The following is a 26,917-nucleotide window of genomic DNA, read 5'->3' as shown; positions in this document are numbered from 1 at the left end:
GACGCCGAGATACACGCGGCGCACTGACTTAGTTTGGAAACTTGGAGCTGTACAGATGATATCGTTGCCACACGAGTGGTGAAGTAAGTAGAAAGAATCTTAAAGCATTAAGTTCAATAAAGTTGAATGACTGTATTGTGCTATAAGGAGTCTACACATTTCCCAAACCCTGAACTTGGTCAGTAAAACCTATCTATAAAGCAACAACGAAAGGTTCTGATGCTATAAGAGACTGTCTCTCTCTGCACAACACAGTGGATTATTAACACATTTCCTCAGCCAAGTTTGCTTACTTAGTATTGAGTATGGAATTTCTACTTGCTTAAATTCTGTTTTTATTATTTTTTATCTGGGGAGACGTCCCTTTGTTTCAAGTTCCAATTTGATTGTGATTGTGTATAATTAAATATTTTTGATATATGATTTAGGCTGCAAGGGAATTTTTTAGATATATTTAGTTTTTTCACTACAATTTAACGCATTGTTTCTTTTTAACATACACTAACAATTTGCTTGATACTTTTTAATATTATACCAATATATGGTTACACTGCTAATTGTCACATACTTTGACTTTATTTTTATCATTAGTACACTATTGATAGAACGCTTAACTATCATCCTCCTTAAGTAAGATATTTAAAAACCACTATTTTTTCACGGACACTGGTATTTTTGTATAGATCCTCTCATTTCCCCCCACACACCCTATCTTTCTTTTTTGACTGTGGAATCCTAATACACGCATTACACTTTGCACATTGTATATATATATATTTTATAACTCTTTTATTTAATACTGGATACAATTGGATACCTTTAGCTTTCTTTTAGCGCACTTACTACCACCAAAACTCCTACTACATTTTTGAAAAGATAGAAGGATCTTTTCTCCCTTGTAAGTTGTGTGGTATCCCGTTTATTAACCAGCGCTCTGCTTAAACACTTTTTTAAAATGCAAGGGAAGGCCATCATCAAGGTTAATCTGCAGCCTTCACTCAAGGGCAGTCAACATGATTACTACCTATAAAGAGAAAGTCTATCATTACTAGCAATGTGGGCAACCTGTTTCAGATGTTTACCTTACAGAATTCAAGAATGCTTCACTGACACATCTTTTTGTCATATTTCCAATTCCAGTAAATCCTGTGGATAGAAGAGTCTGCCTTCATCAACTTCTGCAAAACTTAGGAACATGAAAGATGCCTCTTCAATAGCTGCATGTGCATATCTATTTTTTAGGCCTTAAGAAGCCATGAATTACTTAAACTCTTCATAAATGATCCTCTGTTACCTTTTGGTGACAGTGACTATTTTCTATAAAAGAAAATTAGAAAACCTTCCTAAAGAAGTATTAAATAGTTAAAAAACAAATTTATGCTTACCTGATAAATTTCTTTCTTTCCGGGCATGGAGAGTCCACGACTTCATTCCAATTACTAGTGGGATATTCAACTTCTGGCCAGCAGGAGGAAGTGAAGAGCACCCCAGCAGAGCTGTTAAGTGTCACTTCCCTTACCCATAATCCCTAGTCAATCGGCCAAAGGAAAATGGAAAAAGAAGATAACACAAGGGTATAGAGGTGCCTGAGGTTGTTGTCCAGCTGTCTCATAAGCTAACCGGATAACACTTCTCAACCAGAAGGAAAGGGTAGTAGAAGTGGCCTTCTGACCCTTACGTTTACCAGAAAAAACCCACAAACAGGGCAGAAGATTGCTGAAAATCTTTAGTTGCTTAAAGGTAATATTTTAGAGCATGCACAACATCCAGGTTATGCAAAAGACGTTCCTTATGGGAAGAAGGATTGGGACAAAAAGAAGGAACAACAATTTCCTGATTAATATTGCGACCCGACACTACCTTAGGGAGAAAACACAGCTTAGTACAAAGGACCGCCTTACCCGCATTAAAAATAAGGTAAGGGGAATTACACTGCAGAGCTGAAAGCTCAGAAACTCTGCGAGCGGAAGAAATAGCAAGAAGAAACTAAACCTTCCAAGATAACAATTTAATATCAACAGAATGCATCAGCTCAAACGGAGCATGTTGCAAAACTTTAAGAACAAGGTTAAGGCTCCAAGGAGGAGCAACAGTTTTAAACACAGGCCTGATTCTTACCAGGGCCTGAACAAAAGCTTGGACATCTGGCAAATCTGCCAGACGTTTGTGCAACAGAATAGATAGTGCAGAAATCTGACCCTTCAGAGTGCTGACTGACAAACCTTTCTCCAGGCCATCCTGAAGAAAAGATAAAATGCGGGGAATCCTTACCCGACCTTAGATTCGCACCAATAAAGGTATTTACACCATACCTTATGATAAGGTATGTAGCTTGAAGCATGGTATCAATGACCGCCTCAGAAAAACCACGTCTAGCCAAAACTAGGGGTTCAATCTCCAAACAGTCAGCTACAGAGAATCTAGATTTGGATGGAGGAAGGGACCCTGAAGTAGAAGGTCGTCCTCAGAGGTAACCTCCAAGGTGGAATAGATGACATCTTCACCAGATCCGTGAACCAGATCCTGCAAGGCCATTCAGGAGCTTTTAGAATTACAGATGCTCTCTCCTGTTTGATACATACAATGACTCGTGGAAGGAGAGCAAACGGAGGAAACAGGTATGCCAGAGAGAAGTTCAAAAAAACCAACAGAGCGTCTATCAGAGTGGCCTGAGGATCTCTTGACCTTGAACCCTACTTTGGAAGCTTGGCATTTTGCAGAGACACCATCAGATCCACCTCCGGAACCCCCCACCTGAGGGATATCTTTGAGAACACCTCCAGATGGAGAGTCCACTCCCCGGAATGAAAAGTCTGTCTGCTTAGAAAATCCACCTCCCAGTTCTCCACCCCTGGAATGTGGATGGCAGATAGGAGACAATCATGAGCTTCCGCCCACTGCAGAATGCAAGTAACCTCCTTCATAGCTAAGTTCCTCCCTGGTGGTTGATGTAAGCCACTGAGGTGATGTTGTCTGACTGAAATCTGTTAAACCGGACTAAAGATAATAGAGGCCAAGCTGTCAAAGCATTGAAGCTTGCTCTCAACTCTAAGATGTTTATGGGAAGAGAAGACTCCACAGGCCCTGAGCTTTTAATGATCCCCAAACTGCTCCCCAGCCTAACAGGCTGGCGTCCGTGGTCACAATCACCCAGGAAGGTCTCGGGAAGCATGTGCCCCAAGACAGATGGTCCTGTGAAATCCACCACGAGAGAGTCTTTTGTTAGGGGATCCAGATCTATCCTCTGCGAGAGATCTGAGTGGTCTCCGTTTCATTGACTGAGCATGCATAACTGCTGAGGTCTCAGATGGACTTGAGCAAAAGGAATGATATCCATGGAAGCTACCATGAGGCCAATCAACTCCATGCATTGAGCCACTGATAGGCGAACAAAAGAGTGGAAAGAAAGGCAGGAAGCGAGAAGTTTGGATTTTCTGACAACTGTCAGTAAATTTTTCATGGATAGAGAATATATAATTGTTTCCAAGAAACACACCCTTGTGTCTGGTACTAGGGAACTCTTTTCCAGATTCACTTTCCACCCGTGGGAACGTAGAATAGACAACAACATGTCTGTATGAGATTTTGCTAGTTGAAAAGATGATAGGAACATCAAGATACACGTCCTTCAGATCTATGGTCGTCATAAACTGACCTTCCTGAACCAGTGGAAGAATGGAACGAATAGTTTCAATCTTGAATGACGGAACCCTGAGGAATTTGTTGAGGCACTTTAGGTCTAGGATGGCATGGAAAGTTCCCTTCTTTTTGGGAACCACAAAGAGATTTGAATAGAATCCTTGACCCTGGATCTGGGACATCGCTTATCAAAGCCTAACGAAAAAGAGAAAGCCTGCCCCCCACTTGATCATAAATTGGATCGGAGGCGGACCCTTCATGCTGATTTAGAATCCGTGGAATGCTTACCCTTATTCCAAGGCTGACCGGACCTCCATGAGGTCTTGGATTGCTCTGGCTTGGAAGAAGAGGAGAAAGATTTCTTTCCTTTAAAGTTACGAAAGGAACGAAAATTTGAATTCTTGCGACCCTTAGGTCTATTCTTCTTGTCCTAAGGTAGGAAAGATCCCTTTCCACCCGTAATTTCGGAAATGATCTCCGCCAGACCAGGACCAAATAAAGTCTTGCCCTTATAAGGTAAAGACACTTGGAACTTAGATCAGCTGACCTAGATTTTAACCACAGAGCTCTGCGAGCTAGAACAGCGAAACTAGACATCTTGGCTCCCAGTCTAATCACCTGCATGTTGGCATCACAGATAAAAGTATTGGCCAGTTTAAGAGCCTTGATCCTATCTTGGATCTCTTCTATAGTAGTCTCTTCTGATATCAGCTCAGACAAGGCATTGCACCAATAAGATGCTGCTCCGTAGCAATACTTGCAGCAGGTTTCCACTATAATCCTTGATGGATGTACATCTTTTTTAAGTAAGCCTCTAGTAAGTAAGCCTCTAGCTTCTTATCCATGGGATCCTTGAAGGAACAACTATCCTCTATAGGAATAGTAGTTCTTTTGGCTAGAGTAGAGATAGCTCCTTCTACCTTAGGCACAGTGCACCACGAGTTACGAACGGAGTCAGCAACAGGAAACATTTTTTTTTAAAAACAGGTGAAGGAGAAAAAGGAATCCCTGGCTTATCCCATTCCTGAGCTATAATATCCGACATACAGTCTGGAACAGGAAAAACTTCCACGGATGAGGGAGCATCATAAACTCTATTAAGTTTAGTTGATCTTTTAGGGTTGACAACAACAGAAGGTTCGGAGTTGTCCAAAGTAGCTAGAACCTCCTTCAGAAGCAACCGGAGGTGTTCAAGTTTAAATCTGAAATGAACTTCTTCAGATTCTGTAGAATTTTCCCCCATTATGTCAGAGTCTGAGATCTCACCTTCAGAAGCTACTGAAGTATCCTCCTCATCAGACATTTGGGAAAGGTTGACCAGTGCAGATTTAGTGGGGTCAGAAACCTTACTACCTGAAATATGTCTAGATTTCCTCTTACGCTTACCCGAAGCAGGGAAACCAGATAAAGCTGCAGACACCGCAGAAGTTATCTGTGCAGCAAAATCTCCTGGCAAATAAACACCCCCAGGAGGTTGAGAGGAACTGCAAGGCACTGTATGTGAAACTATCAGGGCTTGGGACGTCTGAGGAGAAAGCTGAGGCATATCATGAACAGCATTGTCCTGAGAGACATATGGCTCAGAAGGGAGTAATTTATCTTTAAATTTCAAAGTCTTAGACAAGCATGCGGCACAAAATTACACAGGGGGTACAACCTGAGCCTCCTGACAAAGCAAACATTTGTCAAAGGAAATAGATGTATTTTGGTCTGAGTCCATAATTACAGAGCTGATTCCCAAATTTTGAAATATATATAAAATTCCTACTACCAGTACGGTATATAGAGCAGCCACAAACACTTTTGCAGCAAGTTGTAAAATTTTGTACTCACACCTCTATACCGAGTCTTACAGCACTGGGACCGGAGTTGCCACTAGTAACTACAAGGAGACTCTCTGCTTGCTTCAGATCCGCTCTCAGATTTGGCTATCAGACTTGGAAAGCTGTATGTTCAAGCAGATCCGGTTCGATCAAGCTAGTAGCCGACACAGAGATATGTGACGCGATCGCTAGTACAAACACTCACTGCCTAACTCACTCCACTCTACAAATTAATTAAAATGGAAGAGCGGAGTGTCACGTGATCGGACCAAGAAAATAAACTGCGCCACTGTAAAAGTGCGCGTTTCTGTCCAACACTGAATACTGAAAACTTAAGTCTCACTCTTTATTTAACCATATCCTTGCAGAGAAAATAAAGAATGTATAATCTTTTCTAGCCCCTAATTAACCCTTCAGCCAGCCTTTCTATTTTAAGGGTAAATATTATTAACCCATTAACATTTCACATACACCAGTGCCTGCCAAACTGCCCAACTGTTAACCCCATCTATAAGGTCAAAACTTGTCCCAGATGTTAATCCACTAGAGGAATTAACCTCCAAAGTGCTGTCCTTCAGTGCCTAGAAGGCAAAGGCATTTACCTGTGGATCGAGCTGCAGGGCAGGAACAGCTACCTAGGTGTGACAGACACTCCACTCTCTATCAGGGACCTAAAGAAAAACAAAAAAACAGAGTAACCAACCCTAGCTTTCTATAAAGGGGTAGCAATAATTTTAGAAATAAAGCAAAGACTACTTTGCCGCCTTCGAACTGTAAATAGCCACCATTACTCTTACTAAAGAGATTCACATGGACACAGCATAGCCCAAATCCTTGCTTGCAGGGAAAAGTACCCATAAAAGGATTAAATATCTTCAGACACCATCTTCGCACATCCTCCCTTGACAGAGGCAAAGAGAATGACTGGTGAACATGGGTAAGGGAGGTGACATTTAACAGCTCTGCTGTGGTGCTCTTTGTCTCCTACTGCTGGCCAGGAGTTGAATATCCCACTAGTAATTGGAATGAAGTTGTGGACTCTCCATGCCATAGGAAAGAAAACATAATTTATGTAAGAACTTACCTGATAAATTCATTTCTTTCATATTAACAAGAGTCCATGAGCTAGTGACGTATGGGATATACATTCCTACCAGGAGGGGCAAAGTTTCCCAAACCTTAAAATGCCTATAAATACACCCCTCACCACACCCACAAATCAGTTTAACGAATAGCCAAGAAGTGGGGTGATAAGAAAAAAAGTGCGAAGCATATAAAATAAGGAATTGGAATAATTGTGCTTTATACAAAAAAATCATAACCACCACAAAAAAGGGTGGGCCTCATGGACTCTTGTTAATATGAAAGAAATGAATTTATCAGGTAAGTTCTTACATAAATTATGTTTTCTTTCATGTAATTAACAAGAGTCCATGAGCTAGTGACGTATGGGATAATGACTACCCAAGATGTGGATCTTTCCACACAAGAGTCACTAGAGAGGGAGGGATAAAATAAAGACAGCCAATTCCTGCTGAAAATAATCCACACCCAAAATAAAGTTTAACAAAAAACATAAGCAGAAGATTCAAACTGAAACCGCTGCCTGAAGAACTTTTCTACCAAAAACTGCTTCAGAAGAAGAAAATACATCAAAATGGTAGAATTTAGTAAAAGTATGCAAAGAGGACCAAGTTGCTGCTTTGCAGATCTGGTCAACCGAAGCTTCATTCCTAAACGCCCAGGAAGTAGAAACTGACCTAGTAGAATGAGCTGTAATTCTTTGAGGCGGAATTTTACCCGACTCAACATAGGCAAGATGAATTAAAGATTTCAACCAAGATGCCAAAGAAATGGCAGAAGCTTTCTGGCCTTTCCTAGAACCGGAAAAGATAACAAATAGACTAGAAGTCTTACGGAAAGATTTCGTAGCTTCAACATAATATTTCAAAGCTCTAACAACATCCAAAGAATGCAATGATTTCTCCTTAGAATTCTTAGGATTAGGACATAATGAAGGAACCACAATTTCTCTACTAATGTTGTTGGAATTCACAACTTTAGGTAAAAATTCAAAAGAAGTTCGCAACACCGCCTTATCCTGATGAAAAATCAGAAAAGGAGACTCACACGAAAGAGCAGATAATTCAGAAACTCTTCTAGCAGAAGAGATGGCCAAAAGGAACAAAACTTTCCAAGAAAGTAATTTAATGTCCAATGAATGCATAGGTTCAAACGGAGGAGCTTGAAGAGCTCCCAAAACCAAATTCAAACTCCATGGAGGAGAAATTGACTTAATGACAGGTTTTATACGAACCAAAGCTTGTACAAAACAATGAATATCAGGAAGAATAGCAATCTTTCTGTGAAAAAGAACAGAAAGAGCGGAGATTTGTCCTTTCAAAGAACTCGCGGACAAACCCTTATCTAAACCATCCTGAAGAAACTGTAAAATTCTCGGTATTCTAAAAGAATGCCAAGAAAAATGATGAGAAAGACACCAAGAAATATAAGTCTTCCAGACTCTATAATATATCTCTCGAGATACAGATTTACGAGCCTGTAACATAGTATTAATCACGGAGTCAGAGAAACCTCTATGACCAAGAATCAAGCGTTCAATCTCCATACCTTTAAATTTAAGGATTTCAGATCCGGATGGAAAAAAGGACCTTGAGACAGAAGGACTGGTCTTAACGGAAGAGTCCATGGTTGGCAAGATGCCATCCGGACAAGATCCGCATACCAAAACCTGTGAGGCCATGCCGGAGCTATTAGCAGAACAAACGAGCATTCCCTCAGAATCTTGGAGATTACTCTTGGAAGAAGAACTAGAGGCGGAAAGATATAGGCAGGATGATACTTCCAAGGAAGTGATAATGCATCCACTGCCTCCGCCTGAGGATCCCGGGATCTGGACAGATACCTGGGAAGTTTCTTGTTTAGATGAGAGGCCATCAGATCTATCTCTGGGAGCCCCCACATTTGAACAATCTGAAGAAATACCTCTGGGTGAAGAGACCATTCTCCCGGATGCAACGTTTGGCGACTGAGATAATCCGCTTCCCAATTGTCTACACCTGGGATATGAACCGCAGAGATTAGACAGGAGCTGGATTCCGCCCAAACCAAAATTCGAGATACTTCTTTCATAGCCAGAGGACTGTGAGTCCCTCCTTGATGATTGATGTATGCCACAGTTGTGACATTGTCTGTCTGAAAACAAATGAACGATTCTCTCTTCAGAAGAGGCCAAAACTGAAGAGCTCTGAAAACTGCACGGAGTTCCAAGATATTGATCGGTAATCTCACCTCCTGAGATTCCCAAACTCCTTGTGCCGTCAGAGATCCCCACACAGCTCCCCAACCTGTGAGACTTGCATCTGTTGAAATTACAGTCCAGGTCGGAAGAACAAAAGAAGCCCCCTGAATTAAACGATGGTGATCTGTCCACCACGTTAGAGAGTGCCGAACAATCGGTTTTAAAGATATTAATTGATATATCTTCGTGTAATCCCTGCACCATTGGTTCAGCATACAGAGCTGAAGAGGTCGCATGTGAAAACGAGCAAAGGGGATCGCGTCCGATGCAGCAGTCATAAGACCTAGAATTTCCATGCATAAGGCTACCGAAGGGAATGATTGAGACTGAAGGTTTCGACAGGCTGTAATCAATTTTAGACGTCTCTTGTCTGTTAAAGACAAAGTCATGGACACTGAATCTATCTGGAAACCCAGAAAGGTTACCCTTGTTTGAGGAATCAAAGAACTTTTTGGTAAATTGATCCTCCAACCATGATCTTGAAGAAACAACACAAGTCGATTCGTATGAGACTCTGCTAAATGTAAAGACGGAGCAAGTACCAAGATATCGTCCAAATAAGGAAATACCACAATACCCTGTTCTCTGATTACAGACAGAAGGGCACCGAGAATCTTTGTGAAAATTCTTGGAGCTGTAGCAAGGCCAAACGGTAGAGCCACAAATTGGTAATGCTTGTCTAGAAAAGAGAATCTCAGGAATTGATAATGATCTGGATGAATCGGAATATGCAGATATGCATCCTGTAAATCTATTGTGGACATATAATTCCCTTGCTGAACAAAAGGCAATATAGTCCTTACAGTTACCATCTTGAACGTTGGTATCCTTACATAACGATTCAATAATTTTAGATCCAGAACTGGTCTGAAGGAATTCTCCTTCTTTGGTACAATGAAGAGATTTGAATAAAACCCCATCCCCTGTTCCGGAACTGGAACTGGCATAATTACTCCAGCCAATTCTAGATCTGAAACACAATTCAGAAATGCTTGAGCTTTCACTGGATTTACTGGGACATGGGAAAGAAAAAATCTCTTTGCAGGAGGTCTCATCTTGAAACCAATTCTGTACCCTTCTGAAACAATGTTCTGAATCCAAAGATTGTGAACAGAACTGATCCAAATTTCTTTGAAAAAACGTAACCTGCCCCCTACCAGCTGAACTGGAATGAGGGCCGTACCTTCATGTGAACTTAGAAGCAGGCTTTGCCTTTCTAGCAGGCTTGGATTTGTTCCAGACTGGAGATGGTTTCCAAACTGAAACTGCTCCTGAGGACGAAGGATCAGGCTTTTGTTCTTTGTTGAAACGAAAGGAACGAAAACGATTGTTAGCCCTGTTTTTACCTTTAGACTTTTTATCCTGTGGTAAAAAAGTTCCTTTCCCACCAGTAACAGTTGAAATAATAGAATCCAACTGAGAACCAAATAATTTGTTTCCCTGGAAAGAAATGGAAAGTAGAGTTGATTTAGAAGCCATATCAGCATTCCAAGTCTTAAGCCATAAAGCTCTTCTGGCTAAGATAGCCAGAGACATAAATCTAACATCAACTCTAATAATATCAAAAATGGCATCACAGATGAAATTATTAGCATGCTGGAGAAGAATAATAATATCATGAGAATCACGATTTGTTACTTGTTGCGCTAGAGTTTCCAACCAAAAAGTTGAAGCTGCAGCAACATCAGCCAATGATATAGCAGGTCTAAGAAGATTACCTGAACATAGATAAGCTTTTCTTAGAAAAGATTCAATTTTTCTATCTAAAGGATCCTTAAACGAGGTACCATCTGATGTAGGAATGGTAGTACGTTTAGCAAGGGTAGAAATAGCCCCATCAACTTTAGGGATTTTGTCCCAAAATTCTAATCTGTCAGGCGGAACAGGATATAATTGCTTAAAACGTTTAGAAGGAGTAAATGAATTACCCAATCTATCCCATTCCTTAGCAATTACTGCAGAAATAGCATTAGGAACAGGAAAGACTTCTGGAATAACCGCAGGAGCTTTAAAAACCTTATCCAAACGTATAGAATTAGTATCAAGAGGACTAGAATCCTCTATTTCTAAAGCAATTAGTACTTCTTTAAGTAAAGAGCGAATAAATTCCATCTTAAATAAATATGAAGATTTATCAGCATCAATCTCTGAGACAGAATCCTCTGAACCAGAAGAGTCCAAAGAATCAGAATGATGGTGTTCATTTAAAAATTCATCTGTAGAGAGAGAACATTTAAAAGACTTTTTACGTTTACTAGAAGGAGAAATAACAGACAAAGCCTTCTTTATGGATTCAGAAACAAAATCTCTTATGTTATCAGGAACATTCTGCACCTTAGATGTTGAGGGAACTGCAACAGGCAATGGTACATCACTAAAGGAAATATTATCTGCATTAACAAGTTTGTCATGACATTTAATACAAACAACAGCTGGAGGAATAGCTACCAAAAGTTTACAGCAGATACACTTAGCTTTGGTAGATCCAGCAGGCAGAGGTTTTCCTGTAGTATCTTCTGGCTCAGATGCAACGTGAGACATCTTGCAATATGTAAGAGAAAAAACAACATATAAAGCAAAATAGATCAAATTCCTTATAAGACAGTTTCAGGAATGGGAAAAAAATGCCAAACATCAAGCTTCTAGCAACCAGAAGCAAATGAAAAATGAGACTGAAATAATGTGGAGACAAAAACGACGCCCATATTTTTTGGCGCCAAATAAGACGCCCACATTATTTGGCGCCTAAATGCTTTTGGCGCCAAAAATGACGCCACATCCGGAACGCCGACATTTTTGGCGCAAAATAACGTCAAAAAAATGACGCAACTTCCGGCGACACGTATGACGCCGGAAACGAAATGAATTTTTGCGCCAAAAAAGTCCGCGCCAAGAATGACGCAATAAAATGAAGCATTTTCAGCCCCCGCGAGCCTAACAGCCCACAGGGAAAAAGTCAAATTTTTGAGGTAAGAAAAATATGATAATTAAAGCATAATCCCAAATATGAAACTGACTGTCTGGAAATAAGGAAAGTTGAACATTCTGAGTCAAGGCAAATAAATGTTTGAATACATATATTTAGAACTTTATAAATAAAGTGCCCAACCATAGCTTAGAGTGTCACAGAAAATAAGACTTACTTACCCCAGGACACTCATCTACATGTTTGTAGAAAGCCAAACCAGTACTGAAACGAGAATCAGTAGAGGAAATGGTAAATATAAGAGTATATCGTCGATCTGAAAAGGGAGGTAAGAGATGAATCTCTACGACCGATAACAGAGAACCTTATGAAATAGACCCCGTAGAAGGAGATCACTGCATTCAATAGGCAATACTCTCCTCACATCCCTCTGACATTCACTGCACGCTGAGAGGAAAACCGGGCTCCAACTTGCTGCGGAGCGCATATCAACGTAGAATCTAGCACAAACTTACTTCACCACCTCCCTTGGAGGCAAAGTTTGTAAAACTGATTTGTGGGTGTGGTGAGGGGTGTATTTATAGGCATTTTAAGGTTTGGGAAACTTTGCCCCTCCTGGTAGGAATGTATATCCCATACGTCACTAGCTCATGGACTCTTGTTAATTACATGAAAGAAAAGCTATATTTGATTAAAAAATAAACAATGGCTGAGATGAGCAGTTTTTTGCGTGTTTTTGCTTTTAAATGTCTTAGAGTGAGTCTGTATCTTGGGAACTAAATTATTTCCTGAACTAACTGTCATGGAAAACCATGCACAAAAGATCTACATACAACACTGGAACAACCTCCCAACTTCACATGGGACTAGATGTTACTGATGCTTACCTGATAATAGTGTGCATGACGCTGACTTGCGGTGTCTCCTTTAAAACACATAGAGTCCTGGGTAAGGGCTGGGCCTGGTGGGCAGAAGCAAGAGCTGCCCTATGGGGAGGAAACATAGCAGTTAAATGCATATTTACAAATCTATAATTCATTAATAAAGAGCTCTATATGATGCATGTTAGTGTGACACTAGCTATAAAAGTGCTAATACCTCCAGTATATTGTAGTGTTTCCATTCAAGCAGCATGTTTGACACTAACCTTTTCCAGGTATAACAGATCTAGACTGAGCTTACAGGGGGAGCAGATCTCATTATCTTATATCTCTATAAATACATACAAAATCCTACTTATCTTATCTCTCACTGTACACATTGAGAACAAAGGTAAAAGAACATTTTAGTAACTCTAGCCTACCCCTACTGGGAACGTGAATTCTTCCTAAAGGGACAGTCAAGTCCAAAAAAAAGTTAATGTTTTAGATAGGGCATGTAATTTTAAACAGCTTTCCAATTTACTTTTATCAGCAATTGTTCATTGTTCTCTTGGTATTCTTAGTTGAAATCTAAACCTAGGAAGGCTCATATGATAATTTCTAAGCCCTTAAAAGTCCGCCTCTTATCACATGCTTTTTTATTTGCTTTTCACAACAGGGAGAGCTAGTTCATGTGAGCCATATAGATAACATTGTGAGCACGGCCGTGGCTTGTGGCAGACACAGCACTAATTGGCTAAAATGAAAGTCAATAGATAATAAATAAAAAGTCATGTGATCAGGGGGCTGTCAGATACAAGTTAATCACAGAGGTAAAAAGTATATTAATATAACTGTGTTGGTTATGCAAACCTGGGGAATGGGTAATAAAGGGATTATCTATCTTTTTAAACAACAAAAATTCTGGTGTTGACTGTCCCTTTAAACCTTCTGTACATAGCTTTTCTATAACCAGTATTTATGTACTGAAACTTTAGTAGATGGTGACTTAATAAAGGAGCTTTATGTAAACAATTTAATACACCCCAGCACGTATCATTGGGGAAACATTAAAGGGGAGAAAAAAGTCTCAGCTTTCCTTTAAAGGAACATAAAAGTTAACACTGAAATACACATTAATATAGAAGAATTTTTACCCTTGTATTAGCAGAAACTTTTCTAGTAAAAGCTAAAACAGTTTCAGCTACCACCTTCTTAGGAGGTGCAGACAATGCGGGAGCGTTAAACATATGCACATCTGTGCAGAGCAAAATCTCCCACTTAAACAGTGATAGCTATAGCTGTATAGGTGTAATGAGAAAATGCTTTGATTGACTAAATTTATAATTTTACAACCCTTGCACGTCCTCTTAGCTGGACCTCAAAGTACAATTGTTATAACTTGTGCATGCAAATTCTCCTAAAATCAGCTGGATTACGAGTTTTGAGCGCTATAGGGATTTTAACGACCGCCACAAAAGCAGCGTTATTTCACCTCTGTATAGCGCTGCTATTACAAGTTTTAAAAAAGCATGTTTATGCGGGAGATATGGTTGAGTTGAGCTCCATACCGCACCGAAATCAAGCGATGTTTTGACGTGCTCGTGCACGATTTCCCCATAGACATCAATGGGGAGAGCCGGCAAAAGAAAAAGCCTAATACCTGTGATCGCCAAATGAAAAGCTCCATAACGCAGCCCCATTGATGTCTATAGGGAAAGAAAAAGTTACGTTTAAACCTAACACCCTAACATAAACCTCGAGTCTAAACACCCCTAATCTGCCACCCTCGACATCGCTGCCACCTACATACAGTTATTAACCCCTAATCTGCCGCCCCCAATATCGCCGCCACCTACATACAGTTATTAACCCCTAATCTGCCGCCCCCGATATTGCCGTCACCTACATAGTTATTAACCCCTAATCTGCCACCCCCAACATCGCCGCCACTTACATAAAACTATTAACCCCTAATCTGCCGCTCCCGATGTCGCCACCACTATACTAAAGTTATTAACCCCTAAACCTGTGACCTCCCCCATCACTACCACTAAATAAATCCATTAACCCCTAAACCTAACGTAACCCTAAGCCTAACACCCCCTAAATTTAACATAATGAAAATACAGCTAAACTAAAGTTACAATTATTAACTAAATAATAACTATTTTAAACTAAATGCAAATTTACCTGTAAAATAAAACCTAAGCTAGCTACAATATAACTAATAGTTATATTGTAGCTAGCTTAGGTTTTATTTTTATTTCACAGGTAAGCTTGTATTTATTTTAACTAGTTAGACTAGTTAGTAAATAGTTATTAACTATTTACTACCTAGTTAAAATAAATACAAACTTACCTGTCAATTAAAACCTAAGCTGCCTTACACTAAAACCTATGATTACAAAAAAACCCCCACTAAAATTACTAAAAATAAAAATAACTAAATTACGTAAAAAACATAATTTATGCTTACCTGATAAATTCCTTTCTTCTGTTGTGTGATCAGTCCACGGGTCATCATTACTTCTGGGATATAACTCCTCCCCAACAGGAAATGCAAGAGGATTCACCCAGCAGAGCTGCATATAGCTCCTCCCCTCTACGTCAGTCCCAGTCATTCGACCAAGAATCAACGAGAAAGGAGTAACCAAGGGTGAAGTGGTGACTGGAGTATAATTTAAAAGATATTTACCTGCCTTAAAACAGGGCGGGCCGTGGACTGATCACACAACAGAAGAAAGGAATTTATAAGGTAAGCATAAATTATGTTTTCTTCTGTTATGTGTGATCAGTCCACGGGTCATCATTACTTCTGGGATACCAATACCAAAGCAAAAGTACACGGATGACGGGAGGGATAGGCAGGCTCATTATACAGAAGGAACCACTGCCTGAAGAACCTTTCTCCCAAAAATAGCCTCCGAAGAAGCAAAAGTGTCAAATTTGTAAAATTTGGAAAAAGTATGAAGCGAAGACCAAGTTGCAGCCTTGCAAATCTGTTCAACAGAGGCCTCATTCTTAAAGGCCCAAGTGGAAGCCACAGCTCTAGTGGAGTGAGCTGTAATTCTTTCAGGAGGCTGCTGTCCAGCAGTCTCATAGGCTAAACGTATTATGCTACGAAGCCAAAAAGAGAGAGAGGTAGCAGAAGCTTTTTGACCTCTCCTCTGTCCAGAATAAACGACAAACAGGGAAGAAGTTTGGCGAAAATCTTTAGTTGCCTGCAAGTAGAACTTGAGGGCACGAACTACATCCAGATTGTGTAGAAGACGTTCCTTCTTTGAAGAAGGATTTGGACACAAGGATGGAACAACAATCTCTTGATTGATATTCCTGTTAGTGACTACCTTAGGTAAGAACCCAGGTTTAGTACGCAGAACTACCTTGTCTGAGTGAAAAATCAGATAAGGAGAATCACAATGTAAGGCTGATAACTCAGAGACTCTTCGAGCCGAGGAAATAGCCATTAAAAACAGAACTTTCCAAGATAACAATTTTATATCAATGGAATGAAGGGGTTCAAACGGAACACCCTGTAAAACGTTAAGAACTAAGTTTAAACTCCATGGCGGAGCAACAGCTTTAAACACAGGCTTGATCCTAGCTAAAGCCTGACAAAAGGCCTGGACGTCTGGATTTTCTGACAGACGCCTGTGTAACAAGATGGACAGAGCTGAAATCTGTCCCTTTAATGAACTAGCTGATAAACCCTTTTCTAAACCTTCTTGTAGAAAGGACAATATCCTAGCGATCCTAACCTTACTCCAGGAGTAACCTTTGGATTCGCACCAGTATAGGTATTTACGCCATATTTTATGGTAAATCCTTCTGGTAACAGGCTTCCTAGCCTGTATCAGGGTATCAATAACCGACTCAGAAAAACCACGTTTTGATAAAATCAAGCGTTCAATTTCCAAGCAGTCAGCTTCAGAGAAGTTAGATTTTGATGTTTGAATGGACCCTGTATCAGAAGGTCCTGTCTTAGAGGTAGAGACCAAGGCGGACAGGATGACATGTCCACTAGATCTGCATACCAAGTCCTGCGTGGCCATGCAGGCGCTATTAGAATCACTGATGCTCTCTCCTGTTTGATTTTGGCAATCAATCGAGGAAGCAGCGGGAAGGGTGGAAACACATAAGCCATCCCGAAGTTCCAAGGTGCTGTCAAAGCATCTATCAGAACCGCTCCCGGATCCCTGGATCTGGACCCGTAGAGAGGAAGTTTGGCGTTCTGGCGAGACGCCATGAGATCTATCTCTGGTTTGCCCCAACGTCGAAGTATTTGGGCAAAGACCTCCGGATGAAGTTCCCACTCCCCCGGATGAAAAGTCTGGCGACTCAAGAAATCCGCCTCCCAGTTTTCCACTCCCGGGATGTGGATTGCTGACAGGTGGCAAGAGTGAGACTCTGCCCAGCGAATTATCTTTGATACTTCCATCATTGCTAGGGAGCTTCTTGTCCCTCCCTGATGGTTGATGTAAGCTACAGTCGTGATGTTGTCCGACTGAAACCTGATGAACCCCCGAGTTGTTAATTGGGGCCAAGCCAGAAGGGCATTGAGAACTGCTCTCAATTCCAGGATGTTTATTGGAAGGAGACTCTCCTCCTGATTCCATAGTCCCTGAGCCTTCAGAGAATTCCAGACAGCGCCCCAACCTAGTAGGCTGGCGTCTGTTGTTACAATTGTCCAGTCTGGCCTGCTGAATGGCATCCCCCTGGACAGGTGTGGCCGATAAAGCCACCATAGAAGAGAATTTCTGGTCTCTTGATTCAGATTCAGAGTAGGGGACAAATCTGAGTAATCCCCATTCCACTGACTTAGCATGCACAATTGCAGCGGTCTGAGGTGTAGGCGTGCAAAAGGTACTATGTCCATTGCCGCTACCATTAAGCCGATCACCTCCATGCATTGAGCTACTGACGGGTGTTGAATGGAATGAAGGACACGGCATGCATTTTGAAGCTTTGTTAACCTGTCTTCTGTCAGGTAAATCTTCATTTCTACAGAATCTATAAGAGTCCCCAAGAATGGAACTCTTGTGAGAGGAAAAAGAGAACTCTTCTTTTCGTTCACTTTCCATCCATGCGACCTTAGAAATGCCAGAACTAACTCTGTATGAGACTTGGCAGTTTGAAAGCTTGAAGCTTGTATTAGAATGTCGTCTAGGTACGGAGCTACCGAAATCCCTCGCGGTCTTAGTACCGCCAGAAGGGCACCCAGAACCTTTGTGAAGATTCTTGGAGCCGTAGCCAATCCGAATGGAAGAGCTACAAACTGGTAGTGCCTGTCTAAGAAGGCAAACCTTAGATACCGGTGATGATCTTTGTGAATCGGTATGTGAAGGTAAGCATCTTTTAAATCCACTGTGGTCATGTACTGACCCTTTTGGATCATGGGTAAGATTGTCCGAATAGTTTCCATTTTGAACGATGGAACTCTTAGGAATTTGTTTAGAATCTTTAAATCTAAGATTGGCCTGAAAGTTCCCTCTTTTTTGGGAACCACAAACAGGTTTGAGTAGAACCCTTGTCCTTGTTCCGACCGCGGAACCGGATGGATCACTCCCATTAATAACAGATCTTGTACACAGCGTAGAAACGCTTCTTTCTTTATCTGGTTTGTTGACAACCTTGACAGATGAAATCTCCCTCTTGGGGGAGAGAATTTGAAGTCTAGAAGGTATCCCTGAGATATGATCTCTAGCGCCCAGGGATCCTGAACATCTCTTGCCCAGGCCTGGGCGAAGAGAGAAAGTCTGCCCCCCACTAGATCCGGTCCCGGATCGGGGGCTCTCGGTTCATGCTGTCTTTGGGGCAGCAGCAGGTTTCCTGGCCTGCTTGCTCTTGTTCCAGGACTGGTTAGGCTTCCAGCCTTGCCTGTAACGAGCAACAGCTCCCTCCTGTTTTGGTGCAGTGGAGGTTGATGCTGCTCCTGTTTTGAAATTCCGAAAGGGACGAAAATTAGACTGTCTAGCCTTAGCTTTGGCTTTGTCTTGAGGTAGGGCGTGGCCCTTACCTCCTGTAATGTCAGCGATAATTTCTTTCAAACCGGGCCCAAATAAAGACTGCCCCTTGAAAGGTATATTAAGTAATTTGGACTTAGAAGTAACATCAGCTGACCAGGATTTTAGCCACAGCGCCCTACGTGCCTGTATGGCGAATCCTGAGTTCTTAGCCGTAAGTTTGGTTAAATGTACTACGGCCTCCGAAATGAATGAATTAGCTAGTTTAAGGACTCTAAGCCTGTCCGTAATGTCGTCTAGCGTAGATGAACTAAGGTTCTCTTCCAGAGACTCAATCCAAAATGCTGCCGCAGCCGTAATCGGCGCGATACATGCAAGGGGTTGCAATATAAAACCTTGTTGAACAAACATTTTCTTAAGGTAACCCTCTAATTTTTTTATCCATTGGATCTGAAAAAGCACAGCTATCCTCCACCGGGATAGTGGTACGCTTAGCTAAAGTAGAAACTGCTCCCTCCACCTTAGGGACCGTTTGCCATAAGTCCCGAGTGGTGGTGTCTATTGGAAACATCTTTCTAAATATTGGAGGGGGTGAGAACGGCACACCGGGTCTATCCCACTCCTTAGTAACAATTTCAGTTAGTCTCTTAGGTATAGGAAAAACGTCAGTACTCGCCGGTACCGCAAAGTATTTATCCAACCTACACAGTTTCTCTGGTATTGCAACGGTGTTACAATCATTGAGAGCTGCTAAGACCTCCCCTAGTAATACACGGAGGTTCTCCAATTTAAATTTAAAATTTGAAATATCTGAATCCAATCTGTTTGGATCAGAACCGTCACCTACAGAATGAAGCTCTCCGTCCTCATGCTCTGCAAGCTGTGACGCAGTATCAGACATGGCCCTAGTATTGTCAGCGCACTCTGTTCTCACCCCAGAGTGATCACGCTTGCCTCTTAGTTCTGGTAATTTAGACAAAACTTCAGTCATAACAGTAGCCATATCTTGTAATGTTATCTGTAATGGCCGCCCAGATGTACTAGGCGCCATAATATCACGCACCTCCCGGGCGGGAGATGCAGGTACTGCCGCGTGAGGCGAGTTAGTCGGCATAACTCTCCCCTCGCTGTTTGGTGAAATTTGTTCAAATTGTACAGATTGACCTTTATTTAAAGTAGCATCAATACAGTTAGTACATAAATTTCTATTGGGCTCCACCTTGGCATTGGAACAAATGACACAGATATCTTCCTCTGAGTCAGACATGTTTAACACACTAGCAATAAACTTGCAACTTGGTTATAATCTTTTTTAGCAAAAACGTACTGTGCCTCAAAGAGGTACTAAACGATTAAATGACAGTTGAAATAATGAACTGAAAAACAGTTATAGCATCAAACTTTAAAACAACACAACTTTTAGCAAAGGTTTGTTCCCATTAGAAAAATAACAATAATTAAATTTGACATAAAAATTACAGAGCAACGTTTTTATTCACAGTCAATATAAAATTCTCACAGCTCTGCTGAGAGAATCTACCTCCCTCCAAAGAAGTTTGAAGACCCCTGAGATCTGTCAGAGATGAACCGGATCATGCAGGAAATATAAGAGTAACTGACTGGATCTTTTTTGATGCGTAGCAAAGAGCGCCAAAAACGGCCCCTCCCTCACACACAGCAGTGAAGAGAAACGAAACTGTCACAATTAAAACCAAACAACTGCCAAGTGGAAAATAATGCCCAAATATTTATTCACTCAGTACCTCAGAAATGTAAACGATTCTACATTCCAGCAAAAACGTTTAACATGATAAATACTTATTAAAAGGATTAGTGACTTTTAACAGAGTAGTTCCGGTGAAATACCATCCCCAGAATACTGAAGTGTATACATACATGTCATTATAACGGTATGGCAGGATTTTCTCATCAATTCCATTCAGAAAATAAAAACTGCTACATACCTCAATGCAGATTCATCTGCCCGCTGTCCCCTGATCTGAAGCTTTTACCTCCCTCAGATGGCCGAGAACAGCAATATGATCTTAACTACTCCGGTTAAAATCATAGTAAAAAACTCTGGTAGATTCTTCCTCAAACTCTGCCAGAGAAGTAATAACACGCTCCGGTGCTATTGTAAAATAACAAACTTTTGATTGAAGTCATAAAAACTAAGTATAATCACCATAGTCCTCTCACACATCCTATCTAGTCGTTGGGTGCAAGAGAATGACTGGGACTGACGTAGAGGGGAGGAGCTATATGCAGCTCTGCTGGGTGAATCCTCTTGCATTTCCTGTTGGGGAGGAGTTATATCCCAGAAGTAATGATGACCCGTGGACTGATCACACATAACAGAAGAAAAAACAAACACTAAATTACAAAAAAAGGAAACAAATTATCAAAAATAAAAAAAAGAATTACACCTAATCTAACAGCCCTATCAAAATAAAAATGCCCCCCCCCTCCAAAATAAAAAAACCCCTAGCCTACAATAAACTACCAATTGCCCCAAAGAAATCAGCTTTTTTACCTGTAAGAAAAATACAACCCCCCCAACAGTAAAACCCACCACTCCCCCAAATAAAATAACTATCTAAAAAAAACTAAGCTCCCCATTGCCCTGAAAAGGGCATATGTATGGGCATTGCCCTTAAAAGGGCATTTATCTCTTTTACATGCCCAGACCCTAAACTAAAAATAAAACACACCGAAAAAACCCTTAAAAACCTAACATTAACCCCCGACGATCCACTTACAGTTCTTGAAGTCCCGCTTGAAGGATCCATTCAGCCGGCGAAGTCATCATCCATGCGGCAAGAAGTCTTCATCCATGCGGCCTCTTCTATCTTCATCCATCCAGCAAAGTCCTCATCCATGCGGCAAGAAGTCTTCATCCATCCGGCGTGGAGCGGGTCCATCCTGAAGACATCCGGCACGTAGCATCCTCTTCATAGGGTCGCCACCATAAACTGGAACTTCAATGCAAGTGACGCCATCCAAGATGGTGTCCCTTGCATTCCTATTAGCTGAAAGATTTCAATCAGCCAATAGGATTGAAGCTCTCATCCTATTGGATTGAGCTCTCATCCTATTAGCTGTTCCAATCAGCCAATAGGATTGACCTCTCATCCTATTGGCTGTTCCAATCAGATGTCTTCAGGATGGACCCGCTCCGCGCCGGATGGATGAAGATAGAAGATACCGCCTGGATGAAGACTTCTTGCCGCCTGCATGAGGACTTCGCCGGCTGGATGAAGATGGAAGAGGCTGCCTGGATGAGGACTTTGCCGGCTGGATGTATCCTTCAAGTGGGACTTCAAGAACTGTAAGTGGATCGTCGGGGGTTAGTGTTAGGTTTATTTAAGTTTTTTTTGGGTGGGTTTTATTTTTAGATTAGGGGTTGGGCATGTAAAAGAGCTAAATGGCCTTTTAAGGGCAATGCCCATACAAATGCCCTTTTCAGAGCAATGTGGAGCTTAGGTTAGGTTTTTTATTTGGGGGGGTTCGTTTGTCTGGTGGTAGGTTTTACTGTTGGGGTTTTTTTTTTTTTTACAGGTAAAAGAGCTGATTTCTTTGAGGCAATGCCCCACAAAAGGCCCTTTTAAGGGCCATTGGTAGTTTATTGTAGGCTAGGTTTTTTTTTATTTTGGGGGGGCTTTTTTATTTTGATAGGGCTATTAGATTAGGTGTAATTCTTTTTTATTTTTGATAATTTGTTTCTTATTTTTCGTAATTTAGTGTTTGTTTTTGTAATTTAGCTATTTTATTTTTTTTGTAAAGAGTAGTGTTAGGATTTTTTTAGTGTGTAGTTTAGTTTAATTTATTGGTAGTTAGTTTAATTGTAGTTTAATAATTATCTTAGTTTAATTGTTAGTTTAAAATTAATTTATTTAATTTGACAGCTAAGTTTTAATTTAATTTAAGATATGGAAATTGTAATTTTAATATAAAGCTAGGGGGGCATTAGGTTTAGGGGTTAATAGTTTATTTTAGTATATTTCTTTGTGGGGGCCTTTTGGTTTAGGGATTAATAGTTTATGTAAGTATATTTCGTTGTGGGGGGGCTTGCAGTTTAGGGGTTAATAGTTTATTATAGCGGCGGTGAGGGCAGATGGCAGATTGGGGTTAATTATATTTAAATAGTGTTTGTGATGCGGGAGGGCAGCGGTTTAGGGGTTAATAGGTTCATCATAGTGGCGACGATGTCGGGGAGTGGCGGAATAGGGGTTAATACATTTTAATAGTGGCGACGATGTCCGGAGCGGCAGATTAGGGGTTAATAGCTTTATTATAGTGTTTGCTATGCGGGAGGGCCTAGGTTTAGGGGTTAATAGGTAGTTTATGGGTGTTACTGTACTTTTATAACAATTTAGTTATGAGTTTTATGGTACAGCTTTGTAACGTAAAACTCATAACTACTGACCGCTCACTTTTTGGCCTGCCAGGCAAACTCGTAATACCGGCGCTATGGGAGTCCCATTGAAAAAGGACTTTTTTTAAAGTGCGGTACTGACAATGCGTGACTGGCTAAAAGGTGTGTGATACACCTATTCCAACAAGACTTGTAATAGCAGCGTTAGGGAAAATGAAGCGTTATGGGCCATAACGCTGCTATTTGACTCATAACGCAAAACTTGTAATCTAGCTGATAGTGCAGAGCTTTCTCCTGACTCCCTTCTCTGCAGAACATATTAGATGCTGTTTTATCAAACAGACTGGGGGATGCCCTGAGAAATGCTGTAATACTGAGTGTTATTGCGCACTGCAGGTCAGGCGTTAGTGTCAGGCTCACACACTGCACACATATCTCACATGTCCCAGCGCAGCTTCCTCTGCTCAGGAAACAAACAACGTGGAAGTGGAGAGGATGGAAAAAGTGCAGGAACAAAAAAAAAAAAAAGAAAGGTTTGAGAGAGAGGAGTGAAAGTCAGGCAGAAATAGAGTGACAGTGGGTAATATTGTGAAAAACACAGGGGAAAGAGCATTAGAAGTGAAAGTGATAAAGAGGCAGGTAAAATCATGTGAGACGGAGAGCAACTTATAAATAGGCAAACTGAAAATACTGTCAGAGCAAGAAAACATAACAAATTAGCAAACACAATGATCATGTGAGACAAGAGATAGAGAGAGATAAAGAGGAAGAATAGCAAGAGGAGATGACATGAGCGATAGGGAGAATGAGACAAAATAGAAAGAGGGGAAAGAAGCAGCGTTACTAGGATCCTGACTATTCCTTCAATGCAGCAATAACTTGTACAGAGGACAAAATGTATCTGTAAACATCAGGGGATGTTCTAAACCATAAAATATAGATGTGCAGAAATCTGACCAGAAAACTAATGAATTTGGTACTAATTAAGCACTGGTTTTGTAACATTATTTTCTACTACAAATTCCTGACTTTTTAAATCCACCTTCTCATTTATTTATCTCCCTTTTTATTCTGAGTATAGCACAGGCCATGACTAAATGCCATTGCACATTTAGGGTGGATGGCACCTTTGAGGACTGGGTTGCTATAGTAATGAATGGAGATACATAGAACAGCTGCTAGTATATATGTATAAGCCATTTACTTACATACAGCCATGAGCACAAATGTATTTCATTTCCTGCATAAATAGAAATCTCTAATTCTACAGAAAAAAAAATATCTTTATCATTTAAAGGGGATGTGCAAGTCAAAATTAAACCTTTTTTTGATGTATTTAGAGTACAGAAGTTTAAAACAAAAAAAAATACAATGTGTTTCTATTATAAAATGTACTTTGATCCTTTAGTGTCCTTTGTTGAAGAGCATACCTAGGTATTGTATGTTCTATTTGAACGTCTGTGTCTTTTTAAGGCTAAAAGTACTCATTACACTTGGGTCATGACAAAGCCACACAGAATGTCCCCAAACAAGCCCTTGGGTGAGAGCAAAGGTTAGCAGAAAGGTATATGGTGATGCAAAGAGATAGATGGGACGATTTATGCAGCTGTTTCCGTGCAAGGCTTCAGGCTCGCCATTAACAGGAATTAAGAAGCAGCGGTCTTAAGACTGTTGCTCCTTAACAAGTCCGCCTCGCATACGATCAGGTTGATTGACACCCCCTGCTAGCGGCCAAGGGGGCGGCTTTGCACAAGCATTTCACCAGAACTGCTTGTGCAATGATAAATACCGACAGAGTATGCTGTCGGCATTTATCGATGTGCTGCGGGCATGATCGCTACAGCGGATCATGTCCGTCCGCACTTTCATAAATTGGCCCCAGAGAGTGAAAGAAAAGAAAATATTTTTTTTAATCACATGAATGAAAAGCTGTATAGAGAAAAGAAAGAGGAAATGGTGAATACAGGAGATGATATTTATGATTAATAAGACACATCATCTAGATTGCTCATATACAAGGAGTAGAGGGGTTAAATAAATTGGCTGCAGTTTAATACTTCCTGTAAATCACTACAATATCTATAACTAATAAGCAAGCTACAAAAAGTTTGCAAATACTGTATGTCAAAAAGTTGTATTTCAGCAAAACAGAATTAAAAGGGACAGTAAACACATTGAGATTATTATATAAAATACAAATATAAAATAAATAAAAACATTTTGCCATATACTTTCATTATTTATTTTTCCTCTTTCTTATTGGCTGCTTATATTTTGCCTCTTCTTTGATCTGTGAAGCCAGTACAAAAGCCAAGTAGAAATCCTGACATACATTTGTTTCTGATAAGTTTTAGAGAGTTTATCTAATCTTAATGCAGGGAATTGTATTCAAAATGAAGTAACGCAACAGCCAGATTATCTGAAGTAAATCACTACTGCTGAAAATAAAATTCAAAATAATTTTTGCATAAAAACTTTTAATGGATTGGAATAGTTTACCATATAATTAATTATAAGACATTCATGTTGCATGGCTATAGCTTAGCATATCAGCCAAGTCTAAATGTTGTTAAAGGAACATAAAACACACAAAAAAAATCCTTTCATGATTCAGATACAGTGTAAAATTTGCAAGATGCAGGCTAATGCACATAGCTAGAAAACTATATAGCAGCAGTTTTATAACTCTTATAGATTTGCAAGCACAGTAGGTGGCAGCAGTGTTTCCTGTCATGTACTGCCCTAGAAATGTGCACACAATCTATCTATCTAGATATTTCTCTAACAACGAATTCCATGAGCACTAAGGCCTAGATTTAGAGTTGGGCGGTAGCCGTCAAAACCAGCGTTAGAGGCTCCTAACGCTGGATTTTACCGCCCGCTGGTATTTGGAGTCAGTCAGGAAAGGGTCTAACGCTCACTTTGCAGCCGCGACTTTTCCATACCGCAGATCCCCCTACGCCATTTGCGTATCCTATCTTTTCAATGGGATCTTTCTAACGCCGGTATTTAGAGTCGTGGCTGAAGTGAGCGTTAGAAATCTAACGACAAAACTCCAGCGGCAGAAAAAAGTCAGTAGTTAAGAGCTTTCTGGGCTAACGCCGGTTTATAAAGCTCTTAACTACTGTGCTCTAAAGTACACTAACACCCATAAACTACCTATGTACCCCTAAACCGAGGTCCCCCCACATCGCCGCCACTCTATTAAATTTTTTTAACCATTAATCTGCCGCTCCGTACACCGCCACCAGCTACGTTATCCCTATGTACCCCTAATCTGCTGCCCCTAACATCGCCGACCCCTATATTATATTTATTAACCCCTAATCTGCCGCCCCCGCTATCGCTGACACCTGCATATTTTTTTAACCCCTAATCTGCCACTCCGTACTCCGCCGCAACCTACATTATCCCTATGTACCCCTAATCTGCTGCCCCTATAACTATTTAATAGTTACCTAGTTAAAATAATTACAAAATGACCTGTAAAATAAATCCTAACCTAAGTTACAATTAAGCCTAACACTACACTATCAATAAATTAATTAAATACAATACCTACAATTATCTACAATTAAACCTAACACTACACTATCAATAAATTAATTAAATACAATACCTACAAATAAATACAATGAAATAAACTAACTAAAGTACAAAAAATAAAAAAGAACTAAGTTACAAAAAATAAAAAAATATTTACAAACATTAGAAAAATATTACAACAATTTTAAACTAATTACACCTACTCTAAGCCCCCTAATAAAATAACAAAGCCCCCCAAAATAAAAAAATGCCCTACCCTATTCTAAATTAAAAAAGTTCAAAGCTCTTTTACCTTACCAGCCCTGAAAAGGGCCCTTTGCGGGGCATGCCCCAAAGAATTCAGCTCTTTTGCCTGTAAAAAAAACACATACAATACCCCCCCAACATTACAACCCACCACCCACATACCCCTAATCTAACCCAAACCCCCCTTAAATAAACCTAACACTAAGCCCCTGAA

The 26,917-nt window shown here is 40.5% G+C and overlaps 1 protein-coding gene across 8 annotated transcripts in view; it reads right to left on the bottom strand.

Moving 5' to 3' along the window:
* UCKL1 (uridine-cytidine kinase 1 like 1) overlaps positions 1–26,917 on the bottom strand; it is a 306,712-nt gene that overhangs the window by 67,209 nt on the left and 212,586 nt on the right. For all 8 annotated transcript variants that reach the window (XM_053711232.1, XM_053711180.1, XM_053711124.1 and 5 more), the window contains 2 exons: positions 23,352–23,371; positions 12,598–12,696 (listed from right to left, as the gene is read on the bottom strand). In XM_053711232.1, the coding sequence (XP_053567207.1) occupies positions 12,598–12,696; positions 23,352–23,371 (119 nt within the window). The remainder of the gene's footprint in view (positions 1–12,597; positions 12,697–23,351; positions 23,372–26,917) is intronic.

Source organism: Bombina bombina, chromosome 1 (genome assembly GCF_027579735.1).
Source record: "Bombina bombina isolate aBomBom1 chromosome 1, aBomBom1.pri, whole genome shotgun sequence".
NCBI classification, from domain to species: Eukaryota; Metazoa; Chordata; class Amphibia; order Anura; family Bombinatoridae; genus Bombina; species Bombina bombina.
This window is presented reverse-complemented; position numbering and strand designations above follow the sequence as displayed.